We start from the raw sequence: 19,547 nt of genomic DNA on the forward strand, positions 1-19,547 counted from the left end.
ATTTATGGTAAGATTTACTAAAGATTTACTAAATGTCAGCTTTAGAACTGTATTAATGAAGTTTATTCTCTAGTTCTGGAAGCTACAATTCTGAACTAAGATGTCAGTAGGCTGTGAGAACTGTTCCATGCCTCTCCTAGTTTCTGGTGGTGGTCAGAAACCCTTGGTGCTGCTTGGCTTGTAGAAACATCACTTCAATCTCTGCCTTTGTCCTCACGTGACATTCTCCCAGTGTGTCTGTCTCTAAATTTCCTTCTCTTTCTAAGGACACCAGTGATTGGATTAGGGTCCACCATTATCCATAACCTCCTCTTAACTTGATTATAGTTCCAAATAAGGTCCCAGTTACAGGTACTGGGGCTTAGGGCTTTGACATATAGTTTGGGGCTGAGAGACACAGTTTAACCCACAACCAGAAGTGATGAGCAAAGGGAGAAGGAGGCATGGACCAGATTCCAAAAGACACCTTCTGCCATAAGGTGTCTACAACCAGTGACAAGTGCATCACACTATGTCATTCTACTCCATTGTGAATGTGACCAAATACAAGGGAGGTTTTTATGTAGGGCAGGACAGTGACCTGATTTGAGTTTCAGAAGGATTCTCTGGCTCATGTAGGTGCTGGAGTAGAGGGGAGCATGGAAACCAGCATTGGAAGTGACTGCAAGATCAGGATGGAAGAGGCTGAGCTGCTGCAATAAAGTCTCGACCAAGGGGGTGAATGGAGAGGAAAGGAAAACATGGAAATGGTTTTAAATCAATGTTTGTGTAAATCTACCGGACTCGTGGGTTGAAAGAGGGGATTGAATTACTAGGAAGTTCTTTCTGATGTTCTGCTTAAATCCTTCAGTAAAAGCACTAGAACTTTATGGTGCTTGGCGAAGCTTTTCACTCTCTCATTGTACATTGAAGATAATTTAAATTCCCTCATCTTTAGTGGCTGTTCATAGCAATTACTTAAAAAAAAATAGCACTGATTCATTGTTGTTTCTGCCATAAGGTGTCTACAACTAGTGGCAGATTATGGTTTTGTGGGTCCTAAATATTATAAAATTATAAATACCAATTTATAATTAGAACCTTGGAATGGGTCCATGTAAGTGAGAGGCCCTGAAATTTAAGACTCATTGGCTTCATTAATACAGTTCTAAAGCTGACATTTAGGATTCAGTTCTAAATCTGAGACCACTTACTAATGAAGAAAAATAATACATATTCACATTTACTTAATAGTTTGCATTATTATTTTTTCAATTGGCATGAACAAGAAGGTGGGTAGTGAAGTAGGGAAGTAAGGAAGGCATTATTTGTAATGTCTAATTTTAGGCAAGAGATTTGTGTCCTCCAACATTGCCTGATCAGGGAATGGCAGAGCATCATTCAAATCTGTATTTTAGAACCTCAAACACCATGCTATCCTCATCATGCCATACTGCATGGAAATTAAAGTGAAATGACCAGGTGAGGAGCTGGGTTTGAAGGAGAAAACATTGTGAGCAACCAAGAGCTCCTGTAAGAAGCACACTGTTGCATATAGAATTGGAGTTACCTTGTAAGGTGTTTGCTTGATCATATTGGCCAGGTCATTGCTAATGTCAACTTGATAAGCTTGTGGTACGGATGACAATCTCTTAGAAAGCTTCCTTTCATTTGGAGAACTAGAGATTTTTTGATCGTTACATTTGTATGGAATATTTCTTTTAGAAAACAAGTTTTCCCCTTTTAAGTGTAGACTATTTAGAATGGATTTAGTATTCCCTTTTAGCTTCATGGATAACTTCTTTTTTACTGTTTTGAAATTGATTTTATGTCATATTTTGACTTTTATGTTATAATCTGTAGCTTAGCTCCTGTCGGAAGGAAAACATTGACACGAGGGCAATGGAGGAATATATTCTTTATATGAATATAGCTATTTTTTTGGCTTCTAACATAGATCTATGATCGCATTCTGTCAATTTCCTCTCGAGAGGGTGAGACGATTGAATTGGATAAACCTGTGATGGCAGAGGGCAATGTGGAAGTTTGGCTCAATTCTCTGCTGGAGGAATCTCAGTCCTCATTACATCATGTGATTCGCCAGGCAGCTGAAAATGTTCAAGAAACAGGCTTCCAACTGATTGAATTCATTTCTTCCTTCCCTGCTCAGGTCAGTGTGTTGAAATTGGAAAGTATTTTTTTCACAGAATAGTCATTTTAGAGCTCATATATTTTCTATTGTAAATGACACAACCGGCTTCTATTTAACTCGACCAATATTAAGATTTTTTGTAGAGATATTTGGTATATTTTGTTTAATTTTAAAGTTTTTTTCTTACTGAATCTCTTTAGTACATAAATCATAAAAATATACTGAGAGTATGTATGCTTTACCATAAAAATGAGAAGTATATTTCAGCATTAAAATGCAGAAAACAATATTTTCTTAGTCATTGTAATCAATAAAGATTTTGCAAGTATCTACTATGTATAAACAGTGTATTAATTTGGGAAAAGCAGGTTTAAGATGTATGCTTTCCCTGCCAGTAACTTAAAATCTAGCTAGGGAGAATTATCGCGTATGACTTAAAGTTATAAGAAAGAAATTATAGATACATTGTGAAGCTATACATACTTAATTGTCAGGTAAACAATATGAATATTGTTTTCCTAGGTTCTGGTAAAACACATAAAGTTGATGTAATCAAAGGTGACATATTTGTATAATCACAACTATTGACTACACTGTAATTTCTGTTTATTTTTTAATTTCATTTTTAATTCTTTAATCTTTTTTATTGAACGTATTAGGGTGACATCTATAATAATAAAAGCATAATATGCTAATTAGACCAGACGACCTTCCGATCTTCCGGATGAAGCCAGGGCTGTGAGGGAAGCCCGGGTCCCTGCCGGTGGCCGGAGGGAGGCCTGGGTACTGGGTGCCGGAGGGAAGCTGGAGGGATGCATGACTTTCGTGCATCGGGCCTCTAGTTGGTTAATAAAATTATATAAGTTTCAGGTGTATAATTCTATTCATAGTCTATATACACTCATGAAGTCCTTTTTATTTCCATAGGTTGGATTATTAGGAATTCAAATGATATGGACACGGGATTCAGAAGAAGCCCTTAGAAATGCCAAGTTTGATAAAAAAATCATGCAGAAAACCAATCAGTCTTTCTTGGAGCTGCTGAACACATTGATAGACCTCACAACCAAGGATCTGAGTTCCATGGAACGAGTTAAATATGAGACTTTGATCACTATTCACGTGCACCAAAGGGATATCTTTGATGACCTGGTAAATGCTCTATGAATGCTGTGGCATATACAGAAGAGCAAATACTAGCCACTATCTGTGCTGACTCACTGGAATTAGTTTCAATGAGTTCAATGAAAAGGTTAAATTCAGGCAAAAACTCATCTTCACATTGAGAGCTTGTTTGTCAGGTTTTCTTTTCAGTCTTTCACCAAAATTTCAGTCATATTCCAACAGTCTTTGCTAAGATGTTATTGAGGAAATTAGATTTTGTATTAAAAATTTTTATGAGATTATTTTAAACTAGGGGCCTGGTGCATGAAGATTCATGCACGCGGGTGGGTTCCTCAGCCGGATCTGTACACTCTCCAATCTGGGAGCCCTCAGGGGAGCTCTCTCCAATCTGGGAGTTTCTGTCTGTCTGTGCAATCATATGAGTGAATTGTTTGAGACCCTAACCCAGTTTGGTTTGTTGCTCACAGAATAATAGAGGCATTTTTTTCTTTGCTTCATTGGTGGAGATTTTCTGGAAGTTTTAGGATATCTTCCCTCTAATTTTTCCTAGACACTCTGATTTTGCTTATGCCTCTCACCTTTGCTTTCCCTCCATCCCCCACTGCAACAGTAACTTGCTCCAGGCTCACTTTGCTCTAGTGTCTAGGAGATCCGTCTGCCACCAGAACTACTATTCCCAGAATTCCTGGTACTCTTGGTTTTCCCTTCCTGCTCTGTCTCCGTCCCACGGCTTCCCGCTCTGCCAAGTCCTCCAAGCCACTGCCTCTCCCACTCTGCTCTCCACCCGCACCTGTGTATGCAAATTAACCCACCATCTTTGTTGGGTTAATTTGCATACTCACTCCTGATTGGCTGGTGGGCATCACGGAGGTACGGTCAATTTACATGTTTTTCTTTTATTATATAGAATATTAGAATGTCATGTAGCATCCTGAAAAGTGTTTGTCTTGTGCACTTTTTAGATATTAGTTAAGGATGACCAGTTTCTTGATACAGAATTGATAAGTAATATTGCTAGTAGAGCATTTAATACTTTCTTTAAGGCTTTTGGTAAATCACATCTTTAAAAAGTTCTGCTACATTTTATGTCATTGACCACAAATGGTCTTTTCTAATATAGATGGTGACATTCAGGTGTCATGCAGATTTTTGCCTTTAAAAGAGAACAAGGTGGAAAACAGTTTAGCAGCTCTTGAAAATAGGAAATGTGAAAGGACATGAAATTTGTCCTCTACTATAAAATAGGACATTAGATAAGAGGCAAAAAGCTCTTATTTTCATAATAATTTTCTGGATCATGTCTCATCCCATTATATAAAAAATATTATGAAAGATTGGTTCTAATATAATGGAAATAATGATAGCACATTCAAGCTGTTGTGAACTAATCTTCTCTTAATATTTAAGCACCCTCTTTGCCTCTCTGAGAAATAAAGGGTTCAGGGTAATTTTAGATTTCTTATTTGTCAAGTAAAAATGATTAAAGTGGCTCAAAATTTTGGTTAAAATATTCAGACAAAAGTATTGCTGAGCAATAACCTGCCATTAGACATTTTTGCCCTCTGCCAATCCTAGGAAAAATATTTAATGGATTTTAATAAAACCAACAATGTACTTTGTCATAATCACAAGAGATGACTGACTTTTTTTTTCCTCATGAGATTGTTTAGTTTTGTCTTTGAACACCAAAATATGTTTTCATTGTCTGTATTTCATGGTTAGGACTGTGGTATTGGGCATTTAAGGGTGAAATTTAAGAAATGGATATCTTACTATTAAAATATATCATGCTCTTTAATTTGTGGAACACAATGAGAGGTTTCTCTTGAATTTTCCATGCCCATATATTCTAAAGTCTCTTTTATTTTGCTGATCAATAGATTAGTGGGTTGGATAGTGATGTAGTTGACATTTCCGACCTAATTGGGTAGTCTTTGAGTTCAGTTGGCTTCACATTATGATATACATGAATGCTAATGTGCGTATTTAATATATGGTTCTCATCCCAGTTTTAACCAATACCTTTTGCATTTCAGTGTCAGATGCATATCAAGAGCCCTACAGACTTTGAGTGGCTGAAGCAGTGCAGATTTTATTTTAACGAAGATTCTGACAAGATGATGATTCACATCACAGATGTGGCTTTCATATACCAGAATGAATTTTTAGGCTGCACTGACAGGCTTGTCATAACTCCACTCACAGACAGGTGATCGGAGGATTCTGTGATTCCACAATCTCTCCCCCGCCCCGCCCCCCATTGACAGTTTGCTCAGGGGATTTCTGCTTAATGTCCTTTCATAGTTTATAAGCTCTTTTATACCAAAGTCTTTGAAATTCAGTATTCTTAGCCTTACAGGTGTGTCTTCACGTGGGGTTTAGGTTTGTGTTTGAGACAGACTTTGCTTCTTTTGCCTTCAGTCTTACAGAGGCACAGTTCAAATGACCTCTGTGGACATCAAAATAGGCAAGAAAGGGAATTAATTGCCATGTGTCAATAGGTGCAAATCACATGGGCCTTAAGGACTGCTTTAGGGACTGTGACATCTCTTGTGGTTACAAAGACAATTAAGGTGTTTTTTTTTTTTTTTTTAGCAGGAAAATAATGGAGTGCCAGTGCAGGTGAAAAGCGATAGGGAGGACATTGGACTGCACATCTGGGGTTTAGTTCTGCTCTCTGCCTGTTATTTACCAGCTGTGTTAGGTAGATCTGCTATGCAGGTTTTCTGGACTCAGTTTCCTCAGCTGTAAGATGAACCAGGCTATCTCCAAGGGTCCTTTCATAGCTAATACTCTGGAATTCACTTAGTCTAATTTAAACTGGGTGGCATCAGCCACTTGTATATGCTCTGCTCAGGGATGCACTGAATATTAATTTTGGACACAGTGGCTGTGTATAAAACCAGTATTTGGCCTAAGTAGAAGCTGAAGCTGCATATCAGCTGTTCTCACAGAATGAACCTCTGGGCTATTAGATTGCAGCTATTATTAGACAAAACATAAAAGTTTGATGTAGCAGCACTGTCACCTGTTTCTTCTGTTCATTTAGTTCATTCATGACACTAAATGAAACACTCCTGATAGCAGAGAGCTTACAGCAGCCTGGTGGGGAGGCAGAAAACTCTACTGGAGCTGTGGAAAAGCCACTAAATCACCATTCATGAGTGATGACATTGTTGAAAGTAGCAAAGAGACTAGAAAGGAAAGCAGGGAAAGGATGGAGCGAGGTCCACATACATGTAGGATGTTCTGGGGAGAGTGTGTGCATGCATGTAAACACATATATGAAGATGCTCTGAGAGATTTTTGCTTATCTCTGGAGGGCACATCCTAGAGATTTAGTCCTGAGTATATGTTCCCAGAAATGGAGTGAAGATGTGATCATTTAGCAATGTGTGATTAAAATCTCATGTGACCACTGGCCCCCAACTACTTCAAATGATGAACTCACATTGAAAATGCAGTTGCTCTACTTTAATGGTTCCCAATCTGTTTCCTAGAATACTATTTTTCAGATGTGGTAGGTCTGTGAAGAAGTTGCAACATTAGTTTTGGAATTGCTAGGTACTGTTTTTCATACTTGGAAACTCTCAATTACATTATCATAAGAAAGGCTGTTTAACCCTTTAAAGAGTTTTCAAACTAATTTGAACATAGCCACCCCTTCCTTTTTCCTTAATGCATGTAATAGCCATAGGATACGTGTACTTTAGAAGGCAGCTTTGGAAATGTCATGTGTGGACAATGGCCTGGATCTTCGTGATTTGTGTGTGTGTGTGTGTGTGTGTGTGTGTGTGTGTGTATTTTATTTTGTGTGGGTTTCATTTCACTGCAGTGTTTCAGAATATGTTCTAGATGCCAGTGCTTTGGCTCCAGTGCTGTCTCTGCCTCTCAAGGTGTTACATCACGTTGGCCCAGGCTCTGGGGATGAGCATGGGAGGAGCCCCCGCTGGACCTGCAGGAACGGGCAAAACAGAAACCACCAAGGATATGGGACGATGTCTTGGGAAATATGTTGTGGTTTTCAATTGTTCGGACCAGATGGATTTCCGAGGGCTTGGACGGATTTTTAAAGGTGAAGGTTATGTTTTTCTTTTTTATCTGATGAGAAATTTCAGTGAAGGTGGAATAGGCTAAGATTTATATTTCAATATTTGGCTTCATTTTAGGGTCATTGTTACATGTTGTAACACTTTTTGGAAAATCTGAATCTTAGCAGTGTTGAGTGGATTAAATGTCCATGCCACTGGCCTTTGGTAATGCTTCTTTATCACTGCAGGTTGGGTGCTTCCAGAGAAAGTGCCACCCTGTGAGCTATTTTGGGGGCACTTTTGCATGATCTGTTTGTTCCACCTTATGTTTGCAACCAGCTTATCTCTGGCTTGTCTTGGCAGCTGCGTAATGTCCTTTTCCTTGGCTTTCCAAAATTGCACATTAATTGGATTTTCCATTCTGTTTCCTTGCTAAGGACTGGCACAGTCTGGATCCTGGGGCTGTTTTGATGAATTTAACCGTATCGACCTACCAGTTCTCTCAGTTGCAGCCCAGCAAATTTCCATTATTTTGACATGCAAAAAGGAGCATAAGAAATCTTTTATTTTTACTGATGGAGATAGAGTGACTATGAACCCTGAATTTGGACTTTTTCTAACCATGGTAAGGAAGCTCTACTGAATTTCTGCCTCTTGTCACAGGTTTCATACATTTCCTTGGTCATATGTCACCTACTTTCTATGAATGGAAACTGGGATTGTAACTTTCACTCCTGGTTGAAAGCCTTTGGAATTAAAGCCCATATTAATAACTCACCAGTTAATCTCTTCAGGGAAAAGGAGAGGGAGATGGTAAATGAATTCCTTGGTTGTCATTCCAGATTTGTGGTGTGTACATAATGGATCTTTTAATGTCCTACTGATGTGTGCTGGTTGCCCCATGATCATATCATTCATCCTAGGGTTTTATTTTGTGTAGAATCCTGGTTATGCTGGGCGGCAGGAACTCCCCGAAAACTTGAAGATTAACTTCCGCTCCGTGGCCATGATGGTCCCTGACCGTCAGATTATCATAAGGGTGAAGTTGGCTAGCTGTGGCTTCATTGACAACATTGTGTTGGCCAGGAAGTTTTTCACGCTCTACAAGCTATGTGAAGAGCAGCTTTCTAAGCAGGTGTGACATTCTGAAAATTTTCTATGCAAGTTTCATTTTTCTATTCTGTGAAATGTTTTCATTTTGAAAAATTGTAGGCTAGGGTTGTTGACAGATACCTTATTGATATAAAGTAGAAAGTTGTACATTACAAAAATAATTTGGTATGCATAGTCTTATTAAGAAGTACATTGAAAGAAATTAATGTTTATGACATAGAAATGAAGTAAACACTCTCTGGACTGATTATAGATATTAATATTCTCTCTTTATCCGACCTATACATTTATCATAATATGTGTTATGTGTTCTTATGGTTTTTAGCAACCTTTCAATCATTTACTCCTTTCACTTTCAAGCTCATTCAGGTATTTGGCCAAGCTTTATTTGTCTGTATTAACTTCTTTGCCAAATTCCTGCACTGTTGGGAGTAGCAGATTCTGACTTCATGGGATTTCAGAGTTAAGAGGCACAAAATCAATCATTTATTACTTCTGTATTAGTTATCTATTGCTGTGTCATACTGTCACCACAAAATTACGAAGGCAGAACAATACGTATTTACTATCTCACACTTTCTGTGGGTCAGGAGGCTTGGCACAACTTGGTTGGGTCCTCTGTTTAAAGTCTAACAAGGCTGCAGTCAGGTGTTGGCTGTGGTTTCATCTGATGCTTGACTGGGGACAGATCTACTCCCAAGCTCCCTCATGTTGTTGGCAGAATTCTTTCCCTTGAGGGATTCAGTTTCTTTCTGGCTGTTGGCTGGAGAAGGCCACCTTCAGTTCCCACATGCTGTGTGCCGTTCTTTGCTACCTGGGTTTCTTCAACATGGCCATTTGCTTTCTCCAAGTCAGCAAGTAAAAGCTCTAGCAAGATGAGTGCTACAATCTTATATTAGTCAGGGTTCTTCATAGAAGCAGAACCAATAGGGTATATATGTTTATATATAAAAAGATTTATTATAAGGTATTGCCTCACACAGTTATGGAAGCTGGAAAGTCCCATGATATGCTGTCTACAAGAGGTGGCCCAGGAAGGCTGGAGGTATAGTTTGAAGGGTTGATGGTGTAGATTCCAATCTCAGTCTGAAGACCAGAAACTAGGAGTTACTGAGGGCAGGAGGGAGATATCCCAGCTCAGCAGTCAGCAGAGAGGATGAAGAGGGCAAATCCAATGGGTTCCTCCAGTCTTCAATGGGTTGCATGGTGCCTGCCTACATTGGGGAGAACCATCTACTGTACTTAGTCCATAAAGTCAAATGTTAATCTCTTCTAGAAACACCCTCACCAGATATGTTTAATCAGCTCTCTGAGCATTTCATGACCTAGTCAAGCTGACACTTAAAGTTAACCATCACAATCTTATGTAATATGACCACATAATCATGTACATGTAACCATATGCAACCTGTCACCTTTGCTACATTCTATTGGTTAGAAGCAAATCACAGGTCCTGCCCACGCTCAGGGGGTAAGATCATACAAGGGTACAAAGACCAGGAGGCAGGGATCATATCACAAATTTCTAGAATATATAAATAAAAATTACTAAAAGCATGTGCTGAATATATTGTACTAAACATAAAAATAAACTGAATAATACTCCTAACATATGTAACTCTTTTTTTAAATAAATCTTTATTGTTCAGATTATTACAGGTGTTCCTCTTTTTTTTCCCCCATAGCTCCCCTCCACCTGATTCCCCACCCCACCCCATGCCCTTACTCCCACCACTGTCTTCATCCATAGGTGTAAGATTTTTGTCCAATCTCTTCCCATACCCCTCACACCCCCTTCCCCCTGAGAATTGTCAGTCCACTCCCTTTCTATGTCCCTGATTCTATTATATTCACCAGTCCATTCTGTTCTTCAAATTTTTTATTCACTTGATTTTTAGATTCACTTGTTGGTAGGTATGTATTTGATGTCATTTTGTTGTTCATAATTTTTATCTTTACCTTTTTCTTCTTCTTCCTCTTCTTAAAGAATACCCTTCAGCATTTCATATAATACTGGTTTGGTGGTGATGAACTCCTTTAGCTTTTTCTTGTCGGTGAAGCTCTTTATCTGACCTTCAACTCTGAATGATAGCTTTGCTGGGGAGAGTAATCTTGGTTGTAGGCTCTTGCTATTCATCACTTTGAATATTTCTTGCCACTCCCTTCTGGCCTGCATAGTTTTTGCGGAGAAATCAGCTGACAGTCATACGGGTACTCCCTTGTAGGTAACTAACCATTTTTCTCTTGCTGCTTTCAAGATTCTCTCTTTGTCTTTTGCCCTTGGCATTTTAATTATGATGTGTCTTGGTGTGGTCCTCTTTGGATTCCTCTTGTTTGGGGTTCTGTGCGCTTCCTGAAGTTGTAAGTCTATTTCTTTCACCAGATACGGAAAGTTTTCTGTCATTATTTCTTCTAATAGGTTTTCAATATTTTGCTCTCTCTCTTCTTCTGGCACCCCCAAAATTCAGATGTTGGTACGCTTAAAGTTGTCCCAGAGGCTCCTTACACTATCTTCATATTTTTGGATTCTTTTTTCTTTTTGTTTTTCTGGTTGGATGTTTTTGTTTCCTCATATTTCAGATCTTTGGTTTGATTCTTGGGATACGTTGATCTACAGTTGAGTTTCTGTATATTCTGTATTTTAGACAGTGTATGCTTAATTTCTGACTGGTCCTTTTCCATTTTTTTGGCATTCTCATTAAGGTCCTTGAAGGTCTTACTAAGCTCCTCGGAGGTCTCATCAAGTTTCTCGGTGGTTTTTAGAAGATTCTTGAGTAACCTTATAAATGTGGTTCTGAACTCTATGTCGTCCAGTAGTTTGCTTTCCTCCATTTCTTTCATTCGTGACATGTTTCTTTGTCTCCGCATTTTGTTGCTTCCCTGTGTTGATGGAGTGGCTTAGTGTGGTAGGTGACCTATAGGGGCCAGTAGCTCAGCCTCCCCAATCACCTGAGGTGGATGCTCTTGGTACACCCCTTTGTGGGCTGAGTGCAAAGTCTTGGTGTAGTTAAGCCTTGATTGCTGTTGTTACACTGGGAGGAATTGACCTCCAGGCCAATTGGCTGTGAGGACCTGCTGTGTCTAATGGAAGATCTGCTGCGCTGGAGACACGCTTATGGTGCAGGACTTGTTTCAGTGGGGCTTTGGTGCTCACTGAGTCTGCCTCTTGAATGTGTCACTTATGGATGTGAGGAGTTGAAATCTGGTGTCTCACACTGACCACTAGGTACCCTGGCTTCTGAATCTCCAGTGGGGTGCAGGTCAGCTACTGTCTGAGGCCACCCAGCAGGAGCTATGGCAAGAACTACAGTTTTATCCTCTTTGCTTGGGGTTTGGAGGTTTTGGAGCTGTCTGACCCAGGCTGCAAGTTTGCTAGGTTAAGCTGTGATAGGGCAGGCCATTCATATGCTAAAACTGCTGCTTGGAGCTTGGGTGGGTTTGTAGATTGTGCGGGGCGGGATCTCAGGGCGTCACTAGGCTAGGGCGTGGCAAACAGTGATGGCTGCCAGTGAGCCGGCTCTGCGTCTCCGACCACGTCCCCATGTCCCACGCCCCAGCACAGTAAACAATTATTCCTGGGCGCAGCCCTGCAAGCAAGCCACCCTCGCTTTCCGACCCGATGGCAGACAGTCCAACTTCTCCTTGTAGGAGTTTGGGTCCCCCGTGTCTCCCCAGAAACTGGAGTTCGGAGTAATTGGGAGCTTGTTTCCCTTCGGGTTGAAAAAAGCAGCGCTCCCAGTCGCCTGTTGCCAGCCCGATTCGCGCACCTCCGTACCTCAGCTTTTCAGCGCTTGTGCACGTCTCAATGCTCTTTTCTCTTTCCTTCTAGTTGTAGAACTTCCACTCAGCCAGCTTTCCCGTGGTTCTGGATGATAGACATTTTGTCTTTTAGTTATAGTTTTGAAATTGTTGTGCGAGGCAGCAGTTTAGGTGTTTACCTACGCCGCCATCTTGGATCCTCTCCGTATGTAACTCTTTGATCCCTCTCCTCACTCTGGCCTCTATTCCAAACTTTTTTGAATTTACTTGTTATTACTTACAATTTATATTCTCACTCAAAAGTCCTTCCCTTATGCGTGTTCAAGCACAGATAGAGCCTTCTGATCGTGGCCATTGAGCTTTCCTGGTTAGCCTGACTCTATTTTTGCCACCACCATTCTTGGTTTCTTCTGTTTATTAGACTTTACTCACTCATTCTTATCTTTTCTCTGTAAAAGAAATATTTTTTTTACTGTGTAGAGAAATTCGCACATCACCAACTCCTGCTCTCTTCTTCTCAGTACCTCAGTCTTTCTGCACTCCTATAGCCCTTACTCCATTATTTATTTATCTTCCAAATGATTAGTACTAAATGATGCACACTGCTTCTAGGTACCTTAGCAGATACTTGTTTTGGTTTTGTGTTTTGTTTTCCTGTAGGTATTTTTTTTGTGTGTGTGATAAAAAACATGTAACATTAAACTTACCAACTTAACCATTTTATATTTTATTATTGTCAATGGCAGAATATCTATATATCTATATATCTATATATATCTATATATATATACTAGTATATATATAATTTATCTTTATTGTTGAAAGTGTTACAGATGCCTCCCCCCAATTGACCCCCTCTTCCCTGCTCGCCTCTCCTACCCCCTCCCCAGGCCTTTACAACACTATTGTCTGTGACCATGGGTTATGCATATATGCATATACTTTGTTTAATCTTTTCCCTCTCCCCCCTTTCTCTCTATTCCATGCTTCCATGACTCTAGATCAGGGGTGGGCAAACTTTTTGACTCGAGGGCCACAATGGGTTCTTAAACTGGACCGGAGGGCCGGAACAAAAGCATGGATGGAGTGTTTGTGTGAACTAATATAAATTCAAAGTAAAGGAGCGGAGGGGAGAGCAAGAGAACCCTCTGCTCTTTCGGCTCTGTGGGCCGGATAGAACAGCCGAATGGGCCGGATCCGGCCCGCGGGCCGTAGTTTGCCCACGGCTGCTCTAGATCTATTTTGTTTGTCAGTTTATTTTGTCCATTAGACTCCACATATAAGTGAGATCATGTGATATCTTAACCATTTTAAGTGTACAGTTCAGTAGTGTTATGTATATGCACAAAGCTGTGAAGCAGATCTCCAGAAATTTTTCATCTTGCAAGCCTGAAACTCTAGCCCCTAGTAAAGATACCTCATATAAGTGAAACCAAACAGTTTCTGTCTTTTGGTGTCTGGTTTATTTTACTGAGCATAATGTCCTCACGGCTCATCTATGTGCAGCATGTGGCAGGATTTGCTACCTCTTTATGGTGTATGTATATACCACATGTTCTTTATCCATTCATCAGTTGATAGGTATTTGGGTTGCTTCCACCTCTTGGGTACTGTGAAAAGTGTTGCTATGAACATGGGTGTACACACAGTTCTTTGAGACCTTGCTTTCAATTCTTTGGATATATACCCAGAATGGGATTACTGAATAATATGATAGTTCTACTTTAAATTTTTTGAGGAATTGCCATAGTATCCATAGTGATTAGAAAATTAGTTTTTAATTATTCACTTTGCTGGAGGCCCGGTGCATGAAAATTTATGCACTGGGGGGAAGGGGGCCTCAGCCCGGCCTGCCCCTCACAGTCTGGGAACCCTCAGGGGATGTCCTACTGATGGCTTAGGCCTAAGCCGCACTCTGGCCTCCCTCTGCTGGAGACTACCGGGCCAATCAGGGGAAGGCGCCGCCCCCATCACCCCTCTGCTGCTGCCTGCCCTTGGCCCTCGCAGCAACCGCAGCTGCAGCAGCTTTATCCAGAAGGACGTCCGGAAGGACATTCAGCTGTCTGGTCTAATTAGCATATTATGCTTTTATTATTAGAGATATGTACTAAAATTTGGCATGATTGAGTTTTTAAAATATATATTAAGGCAATAATAAAGCTGGGGGCTTAGCTTCTGATTTGTTCTTATTCTTCCCCCCTCTAGGTAATCCTGGAATGTAGCTACTTTACTTTCTTTTTAATACCCCTGCCTGTTTACTTATCAGTGCATATGATGGCCATAACGGAGTTCTCAGTTTAATTCTGGTTCAGAATTTTAGCTTTAGAGACATATTCATATGGATGACTTATTAAGAAGAGGCTCAAGGCGATGTGTGTACTCCAAGAAGAAATTTATGCCTTTCTCCCTGTCAAGACATAGCTATTAATTCTGATCTAAGGGCTTAAATTAATGATGGTACAGGAAAGGACTCTTGGGTATTATCTATTTGGTCAAAATATCTTGATAAAAATGTATTGCTCTACTAACTGTACACGTTTTCTAAAGGCAAATCAGATTTTACTCATTATGTGGTCAGATTGGTATAGCTTCCATGTGTAAGTTCATATTGAAAATAAGCCTGGCGTACCTTACAATTTTCAGGTACATTATGATTTTGGTTTGCGCAACATCCTGTCAGTTCTGCGAACATTGGGAGCAGCAAAAAGAGCCAACCCCACAGATACGGAGTCCACGATCGTCATGCGCGTCCTACGAGACATGAATCTTTCCAAACTGGTACGGTTCACAGACGGAAAGTTCCGCTCACTTAAATATCAGTTCAACTAACTAAGCACAAACGAGATGTAGAAATATTTATTTAATATGCTCAATTTAAAATGCCTAATTATCAGATAAAGTGCCGGAGAGCACAACTTCAAATTACACTTTCAGTTCTTTTTGTACTAACTCATGTCTAATTTAACATATACCTATTCCAATAGAATTTAAATGGATTTTTAAAAAAATCCACAGGTTATGTTTTCAAATACTTTGAGTCACTTTGTGTTTTAGAGCTAAAAATATCACTTTCCTTAAAGTCTGTAGAGCCTGGCAGAAAATTGTAGCTAAATTTTACAAGTGTGTAATAATTTTGTACATTTCATTTCATGGTAGAGACTGATATTCAGTTTTCCAATATCAGTGGATCCATGTACAGGTGACAGAATGATATATTTTTTTAAATTTCAAAATAAAAGTATGAATCAAATTATAATTCATTAATTTCCTACTCTCTCTCATTAAAAATTCTTTTTAATTTAAATTTAAATCAGCGCCAAGCTGATTATTTCATAGGAAAGTTGTCATGTAGACAATATTTAATTTCCTTCTATTTTCTTCCATTTTTACTCTTCTTTTACCCTTTCCTCTCCTTCCTTTTCTAAAAATAATTTTTAACTTATGGGAAATATCTCTTAACTTCAAAGAAGGTGATATTTATTTATTAATGGTTATGATAAAATGATCTGGGCAGGGCAGGCACCATCAGTTTACCTGGTCATTGCCGTGATTATGCCAATATCATGGGTCTGATTTCCCTTTCTTTTCTTTTTGAGATTGATGAGGATGAACCCTTATTTTTGAGTTTGATTGAAGACCTCTTCCCAAATATTCTTCTGGACAAGGCTGGCTACCCTGAACTGGAGGTGGCAATTGATAGACAGGTAATACATTTCACAGGGCATCAAGTACCCAGTCTGTCTCACCTGGATTTCAGGGAATCAGGTGGAGCTAGTGCGGCCCAAATCTGTGGGTTCCAAGAACAGCACCCGGGGCTGTGACTGCCGTTTTTGTGAGTGTACGTGATCAGAGTATATTTTAATATATTATTGCTAATGAATATAGTAACATATAGAATAAATACATTCAATATCAATAAAAATTGCTATGTAATTTGCACAATAGCGATTTCTGCTATTCATGTACAAGGATTACTTGATTATATTTTCAGGGAATTGAGTAAAACAAACCTCAGAATGTTTAAATTCTATTTGTTGGCTTAGGACCTGGTTGGATGTGATGACTGTTTTAAGAGAGGCTGTTGCACCCCAGGATAGAGCTCTTCCTGCCATTGCACAACCTCACATCCAGTGGCCATGTGCTAGTGGCCCTGTTACTGATGGAAACCAGATTCCAAAATGAGATGCGATGGGCCAGCAGGGGCTGGCAGGGCTGGGCTGCTGCCTTGCCCATGCCAGGGTGGCTCTGTCAGTGTCATATGCAATGATCTCATGTATATCATCTTTCTCTCCCACAATCACTTGTGATTCCTTCCTGGGGCTCTGGGGCGGGGGGGTCTGCTACGTATCTACACTGAGTGGCCAGATTATTATGATCTCTGAATGCATAATAATCTGGCCACTCAGTGTATATCCTATATAATAAAAGGCTAATATGCAAATTGTCCCCTTGACCAGGAGTTCGACCAGCAGGCAGGCCGGCCTACCGCCCATGTCCCCGCCCCCTGGCCAGGCTGGCTGGACCCCACCCATGCACGAATTCATGCTCCGGACCTCATACACACACACACACACACACACACACACACACACACACACTGAGTGGCCAGATTATTATGCGTTCAGAGATCATAATAATAATCTGGCCACTCAGTGTATATCATTAGGTGTCTAGATTTCCCATGATACTTGGTACAGCTTTAACTTTTTATAGTCTCCTAAGAATGGAAATGAATTATGTAAACCTTGTGCCTCAATTTCCTTTCCTAGGAAGAAGAGCTGGGGGGAAAATTTCATAGAAATGGTGATTAGCTCATATTTATAAAATACATTTAAATTCCTTGAAGATATTTATAATAAAAGTGAAATATGGTAGCATTAAATAGATATTTTGCTTTAAAAATCAATATATAAAAGTTATAATCTTTTTTTATCAGGTAAGAATGAAATTCATTTTGCAAATGGTTTCTTTATCAAATGGCCTAACTTACTGTAGTATTACCTAAAAAGCTAAGTATAAAGTAATTTGTAAGGTGAGTTGCATTAGTACTTTGTAGCATGTGAAAAATCTGGAGTATATACACAGTGTAAAGTGACACATGATTATTAATCAAAATTAAGTAAAATAAGAGCATTATTTATAGTGTGTTTAAGCATAGCATTCTAGTTAAAAGCATGGGCCATGGAGCTGAATTTCTTGGGCTCAAATCCCCACCTCATAACTTTACAAGTATTGATCTTGGTCAAGTTACTTCATCGCTCTCTGCCTCAGTTTCCTTACCTGTAAAATGAAGATATCCATAGTACCAATCTCATATTATTGTTCTGAAGATTAAACTTAGGACAGTCTGGCACAGAGTAACTTCCATACATGTATTTGATAGATAAAAACTACCCAGTGGACTTACAAAGATCTTGACGTTTATATGGAATTTCAGTCAGCCTGGTGTGCTAGAAATTTTTCCAGTAATTAAATGTTATCTTTTAAATTAAACATTTAAAATACATTTCATACTTGGGTCTTTAGTTGCTCTTAAGATGTACATTTAATAAAATGTTAATATAAATGCATCCAATTCCCAAAGACAAATGCAGATGTTTCTTATTAGCTTGCTATAACATTGGATTATGTTCAACCTGCTTTTTGTCTGTGTACATATATTTTTTATGCAATACATATTTTTATTGTGATAAAATACGTAATATAAAATTTACCATTTTCGTCATTTTAAGTGGACAGTTTAATGCTATTAAGTACAGTCTCATTATTGTGTAATCTTCACCACCATCCATCTCCAGAACATTTTTTATTTCCTAGAATGAAACTCCATGCTTATTAAACAGTAGCTCCCATTCCTCTACCCCCCACTCCATGCTCTCTGCTTAATTTGAGCACATTGGGAAGCCCGGCTTGCTGTTGATGTGGCTCACTGTAGGGGTTTTGTTATGTTTTCAGGTGGAAGAAGCTGGTTTAATCAGCCATCCTCCTTGGAAACTGAAAGTCATCCAGCTGTTTGAAACACAGAGAGTGCGGCATGGCATGATGACCCTGGGGCCTAGCGGAGCAGGGAAAACCACCTGCATCCACACCTTGATGAAAGCCATGACAGGTACGGGGCAGCCATGCTGCATTGCTCTGGGTGACACATTGAAGTAGTTGTGGCACATTGGAATGCCCAAGAGGAAACAAAGGTAGATACATTATTATATTTTTACAGGAGAGAATGCTGCTTTACTGATAATTGGGTACATTTTAGAGAGAACATATTACATTAATGGACTACCAGGGGGAAACATTTCTTCCCATCTTTACTGAGATATAAGTGACACATACCATTGTGTAAGCTTAAGGTGTACAAAGTGTTGATTTGATTCATTTATAAACTGCAAAATGATTAACACCATAGTATTAGCTAACAGCTCCATCACATACATAGTTAGCATTTCTTTTTTGTGGTGAGAACATTTAAGATCTACTCTTGCAGCAACATTCAAGTATATGATGCAATATTATTAGCTGTAATCACTATGTAATAGTATGTATGTAATCTGTACGTCAGATTCCCAAATTTGTTAATCTAATAACTGGAAGTTTGTACCTTTGACTAATGTCTTCCCACTTCCACCACCGCCCCCCCGCCCCATCCCAACTCCTAGGAATCACCACTCTGTGTTTTTGTGAGTTTGGCTTTTTTAGGTTCCACATGCAGTAAGTCCTCGCTTGGAAACTGACTTTAAGCAAAACGACATATAAAGAAAACAGTTTACCATAGGCTAATTGATCCAAGCAAGACTTAAATTCCCATGGCATATGTTAACTATACATATAAATTAATTTTCCACCTGGAAGCAAGTATTTTTCTGGGGAAGTTAAACAAATGCACTTAATTTCCAGATATCCCTAAGCCTCACATCGAAGTCCCTAGCCTGAGGTCACCTGGGGATAATGGCCATGATTATTCTTGTATTCTCTGGTTCTGATTAGACATTGATGATTCTCTTCCTAAGAGTAACAGCAGCCCTTATCTGTGCCAGAGTTGAATTCCAAAATTTCACAGAACTTTGGTTGTGGGAATGCATCATACAAGGTCCCACAGGGAAAGGTGCTGGTTGGAATCCCAGTGCGCTGATACTGAGTTGCTGGTTGCTGGGAATTGCCTGTATCTATTCTAGGGTCCTTTGCGAGTGTCCCTGTTTGGGCACCAGTTGCGAGTGCCCCACATTGGGTGCCAGTTTGTAGTGAACCCCTTTCATGTCCTGTGTGGTTCAGGGTTCAGGTTCAGGATTCGGGCTCTGGAGGAGGCTGCACACAAATGAAAGAGACTAGAAAATATTAATTTGGAAATATTGGGGGCCAGGTGGGAGCCCAACTCAAGGGGAAGGACTTCA

The 19,547-nt window shown here is 39.6% G+C and overlaps 1 protein-coding gene across 1 annotated transcript in view; it reads left to right on the plus strand.

Annotated features, from left to right (window-relative positions):
* Positions 1–19,547, plus strand: part of DNAH5 (dynein axonemal heavy chain 5) — a gene marked incomplete at its 5' end in the record, with an annotated part of 198,001 nt that overhangs the window by 84,877 nt on the left and 93,577 nt on the right. The window contains 9 exons of the mRNA XM_080679156.1: positions 1,937–2,149; positions 3,059–3,283; positions 5,293–5,465; positions 7,153–7,331; positions 7,725–7,912; positions 8,228–8,422; positions 14,803–14,937; positions 15,756–15,863; positions 18,115–18,268. Of these exons, the coding sequence (XP_080535282.1) occupies positions 1,937–2,149; positions 3,059–3,283; positions 5,293–5,465; positions 7,153–7,331; positions 7,725–7,912; positions 8,228–8,422; positions 14,803–14,937; positions 15,756–15,863; positions 18,115–18,268 (1,570 nt within the window). The remainder of the gene's footprint in view (positions 1–1,936; positions 2,150–3,058; positions 3,284–5,292; positions 5,466–7,152; positions 7,332–7,724; positions 7,913–8,227; positions 8,423–14,802; positions 14,938–15,755; positions 15,864–18,114; positions 18,269–19,547) is intronic.

Source organism: Plecotus auritus (assembly GCF_963455305.1).
Source record: "Plecotus auritus genome assembly, chromosome: 7".
Lineage (NCBI taxonomy): Eukaryota > Metazoa > Chordata > Mammalia > Chiroptera > Vespertilionidae > Plecotus > Plecotus auritus.